We start from the raw sequence: 15,890 nt of genomic DNA, 5'->3' as shown, positions 1-15,890 counted from the left end.
TGTTCATACTGTGTGATTTAATGCTTTCATACTGTTTCAGGATGGGAAGTAGCATGTTAGAGAATAATACTGGTTTCCAAATTACATTTCAGTTATGCTTCAGTGGTTATGCATGTTGAGTTCTTGTTCATGGGAGAGGGGAAGATGTAGTCCCTTGGGGGTGTCCGTACCTACAGTCGGGCAAAAAAGTATTTAGTCAGCCACCAATTGTGCAAGTTCTCCCACTTAAAAAGATGAGAGGCCTGTAATTTTCATCATAGGTGCACTTCAACTATGACAGACTAAATGAGAAAAAAAATCCAGAAAATCACATTGTAGGATTTTTTAATGAATTTATTTGCAAATAAATACCTATGATGAAAATTACAGGCCTCTCGTCTTTTTAAGTGGGAGAACTTGCACAATTGGTGGCTGATTAAATACTTTTTTGCCCCACTGTATGTAGGACATGCGAGGGTTAGGTTAATAAACAGGCTGGAGCTAGAACCTCGTTGTCGCGTGTCCTTATTTTAGATCATACTACAATGTGAGGCTGTGTTATTGTTTGTGTCTGAGGCCACGGCTGTGTAACACAGTCACTACTCACACACAGCCCCTTAACTATTCCAGGTCTACCACAAATACTGTGGAAATACCTGGAGTAGGGTGGTGTGCATGAACACACTACTGAAGCGAGGGTTAAATTCGTACCTAAAGGGTTGTTTCTTTGGGGAATTAAGGGGTAGAGTAGAAACAAAACTGAACATTTGCTTTGTAAGAGCCTGTGTCTTACTGATCATCACAGGGCATTTGGTTTGTTCTCCAGTGGAAACTAGAAACCACCTGTTTTCTCAACCTAATCCTTACCGGGCACCTAGGATTGCCACAAACGGTTTATTTAAACCAAGGCACTCCTGTGGCGTTGTAGCGTCTACTTTTTCATGGTCTGTAGTGTTGGCCAAAGCAAAGAACCCCAAAGACTTAGTCCACTATGTGCAATGGGTCAAATGTGGGTGCAGTGTGGGAACCAATACGGGCCTCTGTGACTGTGAGTAGACAATGTGGTCCTAACTGAATTTTATGCTTTAGTATCATCGGAAGAAAGTGCTAAAATGGACATAGAAAGGTATCTGCTAAAATAAAGGAAACACCAACATAAGTCTTAATTGGGTTTGGCAACGACGAGCCAGAACAGCTTCAATGCACTTTAGCATAGATTCTACAAGTGTCTGGAACTCTGTTGGAAGGATGTGACACCATTCTTCCATGACAAATTCCATAATTTGGTGTTTTGTTATGATGGTAGAAAAAGCTTTTTCAGGCGCCGCTCCAGAATCTCAAATAAGTGTTCAATTTGGTTGAGATCTGGTGACTGAGATAGCCGTGACATATGGTTTACATTGTTTTCATGCTCATCAAACCATTCAGTGACCACTCGTGTCCATTGTCATCCTATGGGGGCATAGCCATGGTAGACAAAATAATGGCCTGCCCAGCATTTTTATAAATGACCCTAAGCACAATGGGATGTTAATTGCTTAATTAACTCCGGAACCAAACCTGCGTGGAAGGACCTAAACTCAACAAAAAAAGAAACGTCCTCTCACTGTCAACTGCGTTTATTTTCAGCAAACTTAACGTGTAAATATTTGTATGAACATAACAAGATTCAACAACTGAGACATAAACTAAACAAGTTCCACAGACACGTGACTAACAGAATTGGAATAATGTGTCCCTGAACAAAGGGGGGGATCAAAAGTAACAGTCAGTATCTGGTGTGGCCACCAGCTGCATTAAGTACTGCAGTGCATCTCCTCCTCATGGACTGCACCAGATTTGCCAGTTCTTGCTGTGAGATGTTACCCCACCAAGGCACCTGCAAGTTCCCGGACATTTCTGGGGGGAATGGCCCTAGCACTCACCCTCCGATCCAACAGGTCCCAGACGTGCTCAATGGAATTGAGATCCGGGCTCTTCACTGGCCATGGAAGAACACTGACATTTCTGTCTTGCAGGAAATCACGCACAGAATGAGCAGCATGGCTGGTGGCATTGTCATGCTGGTGGGTCATGTCAGGATGAGCCTGCAGGAAGGGTACCATTTGAGGGAGGAGGATGCCTTCCCTGTAACGCACAGCATTGAGATTTCCTGCAATTACAACAAGCTCAGTCCGATGATGCTGTGACACACCGCCCCAGACCATGACGGACCCTCCACTTCCATATCGATCCCGCTCCAGAGTACAGGCCTCGGTGTAACCCTCATTCGTTCAACGATAAGCACGAATCCGAAGATAAACACGAATCCGACCATCACCCCTGGGGAGACAAAACCACGACTCGTCAGTGAAGAGCACTTTTTGCAAGTCCTGTCTGGTCCAGCGACGGTGGGTTTGTGCCCATAGGTGGCGTTGTTGCCGGTGATGTCTGGTGAGGACCTGCCTTACAACAGGCCTACAAGCCCTCAGTCCAGCATCTCTAAGCCTATTGCGGACAGTCTGAGCACTGATGGAGTGATTGTGCGTTCCTGGTGTAACCCGGGCAGTTGTTGTTGCCATCCTGTACTTGTCCCGCAGGTGTGATGTTCGGATGTACCGATCCTGTGCAGGTGTTGTTACACGTGGTCTGCCACTACGAGGACGATCAGCTGTCCGTCCTGTCTCCCTGTAGCTCTGTCTTAGGCGTCTCACAGTACGGACATTGCAATTTATTGCCCTGGTCACATCTGCAGTCCTCATGCCTCCTTGCAGCATGCCTAAGGCACGTTCATGCAGAGGAGCAGACACCATTTGTTTTTGTTTTCAGAGTCAGTAGAGAAAGGCCTCTTTTAGTGTCCGAAGTTTTCATAACTGTGACCTTGATTGCCTACCGTCTGTAAGCTGTTAGTGTCTTAACGACCATTCCACAGGTGCATGTTCATTAATTGTTTATGGTTCATGGGAAACGGTGTTTAAACCCTTTACAATGAAGATCTGTGAAGCTATTTGGATTTTTACCAATTAACTTTGAAAGACAGGGTCCTGAAAAGGGGCCATTTCTTTTTTTGCTGAGTTTCTATACTTTTTATCCCTCATTTACATTTTTTATCAGTTACCTATAGTTGGACATATTTTTGGGGTAGATGAGGATGAACTGTTTGCCATTTGTTTATCAATCACTCACCCCCCCCTCCCTGCACCTGCATTATACAAAAGGTCAACACAATTTCATCAAATTAATCTATCTATTCTCGAGGCCATCCTCTGTTTTCCTCCCATCCCCTCATCCCTCGTTCCAGGGGTAATCCCCAGACCTAATTTATGGCCAGTCATGTGGGATCAGGGTTAGTTCTGCTTCGTTAGTCCACCCAGGTGACACCTCCTCATTGAAGGTGATTACTCCTGGCGTCTCCTGCTGAAGTCTCAAGTGCCAGCACTGCCAAGATCGCTGGATAGAAAGGCCACGTCGGCAGGGATGAATGTGTCGCTTTCAGTTGGATCAACTTCAGGGAGGTGCCACGCCGATTGGACTTCTAATTGTATATTTGAGGCCAATGCACATGGCAGAGCCACAATTAGGATGGTGAAAGGGTGAAAATATTATACATGCAGGGCCTTCAGAAAGTATTTACACCTCTTGACTTTGTCCACATTTTGTTGTGTTATAGCCTGAATTTAAAATGGATTACATCTAGATCTCCTACTGGCCTACACATAATACCCCAGAATGTCAGTGGAATTATGCTAATAAAAAATAAAAGCTGAAATGTCTTGAGTCAATAAGTAATCAACCCCTTTGTTATGGCAAGCCTAAATACATTCAGGAGTAAAAATGTGCTTAACAAGTCACTTAATAAGTTGCATGTGCTCATTCTGTGTGCAATAATAGTGTTTGACATGATTTTTTAAATGACTACCTCATATCTGTACACCACACATACAAGTATCTACAAGGTTCCTCTATTGAGCAGTGAATTTCAGACACAAATTCAACCACAGGGAGGTTTTCCAATGCCTTGCAAAGAAGGGCACCTATTGGTAGATTAATTTTTTTTTTTTAAAGCTGACATTGAATATCCCTTTAATCATGGTGAAGTTATACACTTTGTATGGTGTATCACTACACCCAATCAATACCAAGATACAAGCGTCGCTCCTAACTCAGTTGCCAGATAGGAAGGAAACCACTCAGGTATTTCACCATGAGGCCAATGGTGACTTTAAAACAGTTACAGAGTTTACTGGCTGCGAAAGGAGAACATTGAGGATGAATCAACAACGTTGTAGATACTCCATAGTACTGACTTAATTGACAGAGTGAAAAGAATGAAGCCTGTATAGAATAAAATATTCCAAAACATGCATCCTGTTTGCAACAAGGCACTAAAGTAAGTCTGCAAAGAACATGGCAATGCAATTAAAACTTTGTATTTAGGACATAAAGTTCTGTTTGGGGCAAATCCAATGCAACACATTACTGAGTACCACTCTCCATATTTTCAAGCATAGTGGAGGCAGCATCATATTATGGGTATGCTTGCAATCGTTAAGGACTGGGGAGTTTTTCAGGATAAAAAATGTATGGAATCAAGCTAAGCACAAGTAAAATCTGACAGGAAAACCTGGTTCAGTCTGTTTCCACCAGACACTGAGAGATGAATGAACCTTTCTGCAGGACAATAACCTGAGAAACAAGGCCAAATCTACACTGGAGTTGCTTACCAAGAAGACAGTGAATGTTCCTGAATGGCCGAGATACAGTTTTGACTTAAATCAAAAATCTATGGCAAGACCTGAAAATGGTTGTCTAGCCAATGATCCACAACCAATTTGACAGAGCTTGAACAATTTTGCCAAGAATAATGGGCAAATGTTGCGCAATCCAGGTGTGGAATGCTCTTAGAGACTCACCTCAAGACTCACAGCTGTAATCACTGCTAAAGGTGCTTCTACAAAGTATTGACTCAAGGGTGTGAATAATGTAAATGAGTTATTTCTGTATTTCATTTTCAATACATTTACAAAAAACATGTTTTCACCTTGTCATTATGGGTTATTGTTTGTATATGGGTGATTTAAAAAAAATAACAACAGAAAAAAACAATTGAATCCAGACTATAATTCAACAAAATGTGGAAAAAGTCAAGGGGTATGAATACTTTCTGAAGGCACTGTATATGATGGACTTTATAGAAGTAGAATGACTGTATTGTATAAAACACTGTAGTGTTATGTGTTATTCCCTCAGTAAATTGCCTTGAAGGTAATTAGGGCAGAATCCTAACATGAGAATTTTCGTAACGCAAAAAATGTTGTTGGTTGTCGTGGTCTCCGAAAGAGGTGCTGGCTTAGTATAGATACAATCGGCCTGGGCTCTCGGGTTAGAAGGGGGAATGACCAGCAGAAGACAGGGATATAGAAAACATGTTTACTACCATGCCTTAAACAGGCACAGTGTGGATACCTCAAGTTAGCATCCAGCCTTTTTAACCAAAGTAATGAAAATACCCTTTGCCTCTCTCTCTCTCTGTAGGTCAGTAGTCACTCAGAACCCTCCTCCCAGTCTCTGAGTTTAAAGCTGCATCCTCCCCCTCCACTTCCTCCTCCTCCCCAGCCCCAGTACAACGTGGCCGAGGGGGACAAGCAGCTCCTCTTCTCCGACTTCGAGGACCTCAGTGCCTCCTTCCGCAGCCTCTACAAGTCTGTCTTTGAGCAGTCCTTCAGCCAGCATGGTGAGTCATGGGCAGAAGCACTCTGATGCAGACCTGGGTTCATATAATGTTTTGTTTTCTATCAAAATACTTTGGGGCATTTGATTGAGCCTGCCTGTAGTCACGCTGCGGTTTGCAGCAGGCTAGCTAAATCGAACACAGCTGAAGTATTTGAAAGAAAACAAGCTACCGTCATACCCGGTTGATGAGAGAACAGAGGAAGAGCTGCATGGGGAACACAAGTGGGAATGAAACATGCTTTTTCTACTGATTATTTTACTGGTTAGCTAAAAGCACACACCACAACATCATGGCGATCTCCTACACCAAAGTTTGGATGGTTAATTACGTTAACCAGTAATACGATTTTTTATTTGTATTCCTCTATTGAACTCGCATAAACAAATAATCAATTGTGCTAAAGATCTAAAATCTTTGCGTCACTTAGTCAAACGAGCCAGGCAATCAAGGGGAATTCTCATAAAAAACTAAACATTGTATTCACACATGATTGGAGCAAAGTGCAGGGCTGTGTGACTAGCTTTGATACTTGCTAATTAGATTGTGAAGCTTCTCGCTAATTGCTTCCTGTAGCTTCCTATTGGGTCAACAGGGCCTCTTCCTGCTTGTTATACCATCCACCTTCTCTAACCCCAGACATGGATGCGCTCTGTCGGTCTGTTGCTTGAAATCAATTCTTTAATGACAGTTTCTTTTTATTGTTAAAAAAATATTGTACAAGGAGGAGCAAACGAGCTGAATTGTGTACAATGAAATATAAAAAAGTAAGAAATATACATCACTACGAGAATAAATAACAATGACAAAGCCTAGGGCATTGAAAGTCAATGGCTATGATTGCTGCTTTTTAGCAGGTGTACAATGGCTGGAGTGGCACTGTAACCATAGCACTTAATCCCACAGTGTATGAGGTCCCAACACCTCTTTTATGAGTTGGCAGTTTTTTGTACTCCCACCGTACAGTATGGGCAAAGTTTTCGTCACGCAAAACCCCCACATCTGTGCATAAAATACTGTACCATTTTTTTTTTTTCAATGTGCGTTCATTTAAGAAGGCGACTATTTATGCCTTGCTCAGTTTGGGGAACTCTAGACTAGTTAAATAATCGCCTTCATATAACGTACATTGTTATATGTCATTAAATCACGCTGCCATATTATAGTGATGTTTACGGGTATTTTTTGCACCAATCGGTGCTCTCCTGCATTGTGAAAATGCCATCCTACAATATGTGTTCCATTCTATTTCTATGGCCCCCACAGCCTAGGCAAAGTGAGGCTCACTGCCTTGCATGCTTGGGGCTCCCGAGTGGCATAGCGGTCTAAGGCACTGCATCTCAGTGCAAGAGGCGTCACTACAGTCCCTGGTTCAAATCCAGGCTGTATCACATCTGGCCGTGATTGGGTGTCTCATAGGGTGGCGCACAATTGGCCCAGCGTCGTCTGGGTTTGGCCGGGGTAGGCCATCATTGTAAATAAGAATTTGTTCTTAACTGACTTGCCTAGTTAAATAAAGAAAACAAATATATATTTTTTAAATGCTTCTACCAAAGGAATGGCGTCAGTAGTCATTGCCTTTGAGGGGCTGAAATGCTGTGAGTCACCCAAGCAGCCAAGCTCCTCACCCTCCCTATAAAACCAAAGCGTGTCTAAACCACATGGACTGACTCAGTCAGGGTGCATCTCAATAGACTAAAGTGGCTTCTCCTCTCCCGTCTCCTTTCCTTCATCTGTGTTGTGAAAGACTGATGAAAGCCTGCCAGTGCAAATGAAGGTGAATGACACAAGGAGAGTAGAGGAAGCCACTTTAGACTATTGAAATGCACCCTCGGAGCTTCAGTGAGGATTCCTGATGTAGTAAGGCAGATATCAGTTTAAATAACACACATGCATCAAGAGAGTCAAATTCATCAAACCCATCAGAATGAAATCCCTCCAGGTTTGCGTGAGTATTTTTTTAATGAGAAAACATCTCTGTATCAATAGCAGTCGCATGCTGCACTGTAGTGGCATAGGTGTAGTGCTTCTAACCTTTCCTGTCCTGTCTGACTGTCTGTCTGTGATTGTGGTTGGCCCTGCAGGTCTCATGGGTATGCCCAGCGAATCGAGCCAGCAGCCACGGACGTTGTGCTCCTACCAGCACTCCCCTGTCCGGGGCAGCAGCAGGGGCATCAACGCCCACAACCACCAACACGCACACAACCACGGTCACCGCCATAATCACCACCCGCCCCACTCGCAGCACCTCTCTCCCCACGCCACACACAACCAACACCAACCTCATCAACACACTCAGCACAGGCAGCACTCACAGCACCCTCAACACCGCCAGCACCCCAACAGTGGGCAGCAGCAGTCACAGCACCTCCAGAGCCATACTGGCCAGCCAGCACAGATGCCCTGCACCAACACTGGTAAGACCCACTAGTGTACTGTCTGAGACAAAACACACCTAAACAATGGATGGCCGAGTGCCTCTGACTAGAATATCGTCTGTCATTTTCTGTTAATTTCCCGACGATTCCACATGCTGAATCCGCACAAACAGCAACCGCTCGGCGACACCCAGCGGGCGGTCACTTTAACACACTGCGGCGACAACAAACGATAGGACGGCCACCCGCTGCTTTTAGCCATTCGTTGTGGTGGTGTGTCTGAAGCTTAAGGCAGGACTCGGGTTCAGCTGCTATCCATAAATACTACTCCCTACATGCTCAGCAAGGACTCATGGATTGCATTGTATTAGCTATGTAGTTTGTTTTCCCACTACTCCTCAAAGCGTGTTACACCGTGTGAAGCAGACTTAAACTCATAGAGACAGGCATTTCTGAACCTCGCCGAGGTCTCTCATTTGCCTGGGCTACTCTTTGTTTTTCCTGTGTCTCTGCACTGGGCTCTAGGCTCAGAGAAAAGCCCTGTACAAATAGATGCTGTATTATCTAGGTTATTTCCCTCTCTACAGCGCCTGGGATGAATGAAAGCAATCCCCTGTCTTTGATCCACAGCTTCAAATGTGTTGCCGTTTGTGGTTTAAGGCAGAAAATCATTCCTCTTCACTAGCGTCTGTGACTTGAATTTACTCTGTGAAAAAAATGACATCTTGTGGTCAAAAGCGTCACTGCATCCTACTCAAACTACATGACTTCTGTTGGTGCTTGGCTGTCACTCTGTTGATTGCAGCACTGTGCTCTTGTGTCAACGTTTCCCTAATCGTGTTCCCGGGCTAACAAGACCAACATTTCTCCTACCGTTACTTAGTTGTGCCTTCCTCCCTAGCACTGACCCTGCCTCGCTCTATTGCCCACTCCCCCTACCTAAAATAATTGTTTTTTAGGTTTGTTTCAATAGAATTATTAGATGCCTAACTGGTTTTGGGGCCCTGGTGCTACACCAGGAAGAAGTCTAGGGGGAAAACTTCTGTGTGTCTGTGCAGGTCTGTCAGCCGACTGGTACCCCAACTTGGACTGGCTGAAGGAGAGCTGTCGCATCGCCGGCAGCTACAACTGGGCTGACGTGGACCTCTCTCCATTCCAAGGTAAGAAGAAGGAATACGGACCAAACCACTGATTACACGCACACATACACATTAGGTTGGAGAGGCTGGAGCAGTGGGAGCCACAACAGTGTTGTTCCTTGCACAACAGCAGGTGAGGTTATCTTTCTTGGATTTGTCACGAACACTCAAATCCCATCCGATTTTCTTCCAGGATTTGAATCGGAAACCTTCTGGTAGCAAGCCCACCCCTCTAACCTCTAGGCCGCCAAAACCACCGACTAGCATATCCTAAATGTAAAAAATGGTGGTAACATGACGTGTATAATGCTATTATAAAACCTTCTGTCACAATCATCTCCTAGCTCCTTATTGTAGCCTTATTACTGAATTTAAATTCATTTTATGCGTTCATCATTATGCACAGGTTATTCATTTGGAAACTATACTGAAATGTACAAAAATGTCACTTACCGTCAAATAATTTTTCTCGCGAGTCTCCCTTTGACACAAAACTCTTTCATGACATAGAATGACCAGGTGAATCCAGGTGACAGCTATGACCCCTTAATGTCACCTGTTAAGTCCACTTCAATCAGTGTAGATGAAGGGGAGGAGACAGGTTAAAGAAGGATTTTTAAGCCTTGAGATAATTTAGCCGTGGATTGTGTATGTGTGCCATTCAGAGGGTGAATGGGCAAGACAAAAGATGTACGTGCTTTTGAACAGGGTATGGTAGTAGGTGCCAGGCTCACCGGTTTGTGTCAAGAGCTGCAACGTTTCTTGGTTTTTCAACTATCAACAGTTTCCTGTGTCTATCAAGAACGGGCCAACACCCAAAGGACATCCAGCCAAATTGACAACAACTGTGGGAAGCATTGGAGTCAACATAGGCCAGCATTCCTGTGGAGGATGCAATTCAATATTAGGAAGGTGTTCTTAATGTTTTGTATGCAAAAGTGACATCACAATATGTTAGACCCTATGTGTTAGTTGTAAGTCACTTTGGATACAGAGCATCTGTTAAATGGATGTAGCCCAATGTCAATGATAGTTTCCGAGGTAGAAAAGGCCTATCCTAGGATGCATATGAAATGGCACCCTATTACCAATGAAGTGCACTATATGCATCTGAAATGGCACCTTATTCCCAATGTAGTGCACTACTTTTTGACCAGAGGCCCCTAGTCAAAAGTAGTGGACAACGTAGGGAACAGGGTTGCAGCGGTAACTGCAGCCCTAGTCTCTGGTCTGCTTGGCCACTGCCTCAGTGTGAATAATCTAATTATCCCTGGCTGTGGAGCACTCTTATCAGGGTCATTGCACAAAGCTGCACATCTATGTATGATTGATGACAGTGCTGAATGTTTAGATGCAACTCGCCCCCACAGCACTTGACCTCCTTCACAGTCGAGCAGCAATGGTGGAAGCCAATCCTCATTCTACCCTAATTAGCATACTGCTTTCATCCATCTTGTGTTTTCAGTAGGGTTGCAAAATTACGTTAACTTTCCCAAAATTCCCAGGTTTTCCAGAAATTCCAGCTTTAGTATGTTTGAATTTCCTGCTTTTTCCCTCCTGTTTCTTGAAATCTTCTGGGAAAGTTACCATAACTTTGCAACACCAGTTTTCAGACCAGTGCAGGTAAGGGAAAAGAAGACTAGAACAAGAGGAAGGCACCTAGGACTAGTGAAACTAAAATGACCCCGTCTGTGTGTGTCTGACAGGACTAAAGGAAAGCATGAGGCAGGCGGAGCTGAACAACTGGTCCCTGGACCCGGCCCAGATAGCCGACCTGTGCTCCTCCATCAACCAGTTCTTCACCCGCACTGGGGTCATCCCACCACAAGGCCCATTGCAACCACAGCCACCCCCGTCTGCCTGTCACGGCCCCATGCACACCAGCAAGCCCAGTCAGCACATCAACACAGGTCAGTGGCCAGTAGGATGCATTTTGTTACATTACAGCCTTAATCTAAAATGTATTAAATAGTTAATTCCCCATCAATAATCTACACACAATACACCATAATGACAAAGCAAAAACATTTTTTTTACATTTTTGCAAATTTATAAAAAATGTAAAACTGATATCACATTTACACAAGCATTCCGACCCTTTACTCAGTACTTTATTAAAGCACCTTTGGCAGCAATTAAAGCATAGATTCTTCCTGGGTATGACGTTACAAGCTTGGCACTCCTGTATTTGGGGAGTTTCTCCCATTCTTCTCTGCAGATCCTCTCAAGCTCTTTCAGGTTGGATGGTGAGCATTGCTGCACAGCTATTTTCAGGTCTCTCCAGAGATGTTAGATCGGGTTCAATTCCAGGCTCTGGCTGGGCCACTCAAGGACATTCAGAGACTTGTCCCAAAGCCACTCCTGCGTTGTCTTGGCTGTGTGCTTAAAGTCATTCTCCTGTTGGAAGGTGAATCTCTGCTCCAGAGGTCCTGAGCGCTCTGGAACAGGTTTTCATCAAGGATCTCTCAGCCTTTTTTAAATTTGATTTATTTTACCTTTATTTAACTAGGCAAGTCTGTTAAGAACAAATTCCTATTTTCAATGACTGCTTAGGAACAGTGGGTTAACTGCCTTGTTCAGGGGCAGAACGACAGACTTTTACCTTTTCAGCTCGGGGATTCAATCTTGCAACCTTTCAGTTACTAGTCCAATTCTCTAACCACTAGGCTACCTTTGCTCCATTCATCTTTGCCTCAATCCTGACTAGTCTCCCAGTCCCCTGCCACTGAAAAACATCCCCACAGCATGATGCTGCCACCACCATGCTTCACTGTAGGGATGGTGCCAGGTTTCCTCGCTTGGCATTCATGCCAAATAGTTCAATCTTGGTTTCATCAGACAAGAGAATCTGGTTTCTCATGGTCTGAGAGTCCTTTAGGTGCCTTTTGGCAAACTCCCAAGTGGGCTGTAATGTGCCTTTTATTAAGGAGAGGGGTGTTGGCTTTTGTCTGGCCACTCTACCATAAAGGCCTGATTGGTGGAGTGCTGCAGAGATGGTTGTCCTTCTGGATGGTTTTCCCATCTCCACAGAGGAACTCTGAAGCTCTGTCAGAGTGACCATCAGGTTCTTGGTCACGTCCCTAACCAAGGCCCTTCTCGCCCGATTGCTCAGTTTGGTCTGGCGGCCAGCTCTAGGAAGAGTCTTGGTGGTTCCAAACCTCTTCCATTTAAGAATGATGGAGGCCACTGTGTTCTTGGACCTTCATTGCTGCAGAATTATTTTTTGGTACCCTTCCCCAGATCTGTGCCTCGACACAATCCCGTCTCGGAGCTCTAAGCACAATTCCTTCGACCACATGGCTTGGTTTTTGCTCTGACATGCACTATCAACTGTGGGACATTATATACAGTGGGGCAAAAAAGTATTTAGTCAGCCACCAATTGTGCAAGTTCTCCCACTTAAAAAGATGAGAGGCCTGTAATTTTCATCATAGGTACACTTCAACTATGACAGACAAAATGAGAGAAAAAATCCAGAAAATCACATTGTAGGATTTTTAATGAATTTATTTGCAAATTATGGTGGAAAATAAGTATTTGGTCAATAACAAAAGTTTATAACAAGGGAGAACTTGCACAATTGGTGGCTGACTAAATACTTTTTTGCCCCACTGTAGACAGGTGTGTGCCTTTCCAAATCATGTCCAATCAATTGAAGTTACCACAGGTGGACTCCAAGTTGTAGAAACATCTCAAGGATGATCAATGGAAACAGGATGCACCTGAGCTCTATTTCGAGTCTCAAAGCAAGGGTCTGAATACTTATGTAAATATTTCTAAAATCCTGTTTTCACTTTGTCATGATGGGGTATTGTGTGCAGATTGCTGAGGATTTTTTATTTATTGAATCAATTTTAGAACAAGGCTGTAACGTAACAAAATGTAAAGGGGTCTGAATACTTTCCTAAGGCACTATACTGTATGTAACAGGACAGATGATAAATGGGAGCATCAGTGTGTGATGAGTCAAAAGAGTTAGTGTAGGTAACTGAATGACTGTTGCTTCCTGTTGGTTGGCTCCATCTCCTGTAGGTAATCCGTATATGGACTCCAGACAGAACATGTCTTCAATGATGGGACCCCCGGGTTACCCCCACATGACCCCCATGAGCACCGCAGGCTCCACGATGACAGGTACTAATGCTAACTACTCGCCCCCTTGTGTGTGTGTGTGTGTGTGTGTGTGTGTGTGTGTTTGTGTGTGTACACATTATTCTTAGTAATGTCATGCAGTATTGTAATGTAATAATGGTGCATTTGTATAATGCACAATGTTTTGTTTGATGTCATTTTGGACCCCAGGAAGAGTCTTGGCAATAGCTAATGGGGATCCTGCTAAAATAATAGTACTGTTTATATGTCTGTGTACAGCTGCCTTACACTTTTACCTCCATCTTCAGGGCACCATGGCCAGATGAACCAGCAGCACATGATGCCGCCTGGGCACTACCAGATGAGGAGGCTGCCTACCGAAGACATCCAGGATGACTTTGACTGGGACTCCATCGTTTAGAACTGCCCCAAGGAGAGGAAGAAAGAGGGATAGGGAAAGAGGATCAGAAGAGTGGAAGAGGATTGGGACCGGCCACATGCCCTTTGGAGAAAGAGAGACATTACAGAAGAGGAGTGTCAATCACCTGATTTTGGTCTTTTTATACAAGAGTGTAGAGTGACTTTGAAGACAATCAAATGTAGAGGGAGACTAGTCAACGTTTACCACTGGACAAGTTATGGTCATTTTGTCGGGAAAAAAATGACATTTGGAACGGTCTCGTCTCAATGTTCCAAGTGCCAACAGGTTTAGAAGTCGCCATAAATTGTGACAAGCAATGGTGAAGTATTTTGTTTAATACATGCTTCGATTCTCGTTTCTTTCCACTGAAGACTCAGAGTGGAAAGTAGCATTTTGTGTTTTCCGACAGCTTTTTTTCAAGACACGTCCACCTGCCACTGAACTGAAAGGACTGGGCGTGGATGAAAAAGATAGTGCCATTATACGTCGGAACAAACAACCGGCATCATGCCAATTAGTCCACAAAGTATTGTGACTTTTCCTCCCCGTAGCACCACTCCCCTATCTGGCAGAAGTGATAAGAAATCCACAGAATTATATTTGCGCCACTTCCAAGAAATACAGGTAGTTAGGAATGTGACAATAGGGGTAGACTAGATAAGAATGCTCACGCTAATAAGGGAATGACATTGGGGTACGGTGGCCTATCTCTTTGACTGACTCAGATGCCATCTTGTTGGTGTAGGCTTATATTGCAAAGAGAAGTGACCGTATGTTGACAGAGGAGAAATCACATGATACCACACCTGGATTCAAATGCTATTTGAAATCTTTCCCACCTTGAGTGCGAGATTAATGGGGTTTGCACTTTTGAGATGTTTCTATTGGTTAAAAAAGTCTTAATCAAGCACAGCTGAATTTTTTTGAAATTCAAAATTCAAAAAAATATATTTTGTACTTTTTACCCCTTTTTTTCCCCAATTTCGTGATATCCAATTGGTAGTTAGTCTTGTCCCATCGCTGCAACTCCCGTACGGACTCGGGAGAGGCGAAGTTTGAGAGCCATGCGTCCTCCGAAACATGACCATGCCAAGCCGCACTGCTTCTTGACACATTGCTCGCTTAACCCGGAAGCCAGCCACACCAATGTGTCGGAGGAAACCTCATACAACTGACAACCGAAGTCAGCGTGCATGTGCCCGGCCCGCCACAAGGAGTCGCAAGAGTGCGATGGGACAAGAACATCCCGGGCCAGTCAAGCCCTCCCCTAACCCGGACAACGCTGGGCCAGTTGTGCGCCTCCTCATGGGTCTCCCGGTCGCGGACGGCTGCGACACAGCCTGGGATCGAACCCGGGTCTTTAGTGTAGCCACTCGGGAGACCTTTGAAATTAATTCTCATAGTATTTGCATTGCACACTTAAATTTCTATTTGAAATCTATGTAACTTGCTTTAACATTCAATGGTTTGATGAGAACAAAAATCTTCCAGTGTAACAAGTTTCGTGTTTAGTACTTCGCCACTTTCTTAACTCTGTGATCATGAAAAAATGGTGGTGCTGGGCCAATGTTCTGTATGTATTTCCTGTTAATCCCTATCTGGTATTGTTGTGGTGTCTACAGTTATTTTGTTCTCGCTATCTCTGTGTTTTTTTCTGAGTGTGTGTGTGTGCGTGCGTGCGTGTCTGTGCGTGTGTGAGTGCATGCGCCTATGTGTGATAGCGCACGTGTGTGTTAGCGTTCATCAGGACTGTCCTGTTAGAAAGTCCATGGTACCAAGTCCTCAGGGTCCCTGTTTCCTCTTTTTTTATTTCCGAATAACCCCTATTTCCTTTTGTACGTTACTGGAAGGTCAAATGGGTTTGTGTCTCGTTTACTGTACCTGTTTGGCGGGTGTTTCGACCACTGTGGTCGAAATATGCGCCTAATGTACCACATTATAATCTACAGTGCCTTCAGAAAGTGTTCACACCCATTGACGTATTCCACATTTTGTGTTACAGCCTGAATTCAAAATGAAGTCTATAGATTTTTTTTCTCACCCATTCTACACACAATACCCGACAATGACAGAGTGAACACATGTTTTTAGAATTGTTTGCAAATTTATTGAAAATGAAATACAGAAATATCTCATTTACATTAGTATTCACACCCCTGAGTCAATACTTT

At 44.0% G+C, this 15,890-nt stretch overlaps 1 protein-coding gene across 2 annotated transcripts in view; it reads left to right on the top strand.

Moving 5' to 3' along the window:
* LOC112215974 (forkhead box protein J3) overlaps positions 1-14,745 on the top strand; it is a 96,406-nt gene extending 81,661 nt beyond the window's left edge. For both annotated transcript variants that reach the window (XM_024375503.2, XM_024375504.2), the window contains exons 8-13: positions 5,494-5,692; positions 7,774-8,106; positions 9,126-9,227; positions 10,913-11,116; positions 13,239-13,340; positions 13,607-14,745. In XM_024375503.2, coding sequence (XP_024231271.1) covers positions 5,494-5,692; positions 7,774-8,106; positions 9,126-9,227; positions 10,913-11,116; positions 13,239-13,340; positions 13,607-13,719 — 1,053 coding nt within the window. In that variant the 3' untranslated portion in view covers positions 13,720-14,745. The remainder of the gene's footprint in view (positions 1-5,493; positions 5,693-7,773; positions 8,107-9,125; positions 9,228-10,912; positions 11,117-13,238; positions 13,341-13,606) is intronic.
* The last annotated feature ends 1,145 nt before the right edge of the window (positions 14,746-15,890 follow it).

This window comes from Oncorhynchus tshawytscha, linkage group LG16 (assembly GCF_018296145.1).
Source record: "Oncorhynchus tshawytscha isolate Ot180627B linkage group LG16, Otsh_v2.0, whole genome shotgun sequence".
Classification (NCBI taxonomy): Eukaryota; Metazoa; Chordata; class Actinopteri; order Salmoniformes; family Salmonidae; genus Oncorhynchus; species Oncorhynchus tshawytscha.
Note: the sequence above shows the minus strand (reverse complement) of the source record. Positions and strands in the feature narration are given on the sequence as shown.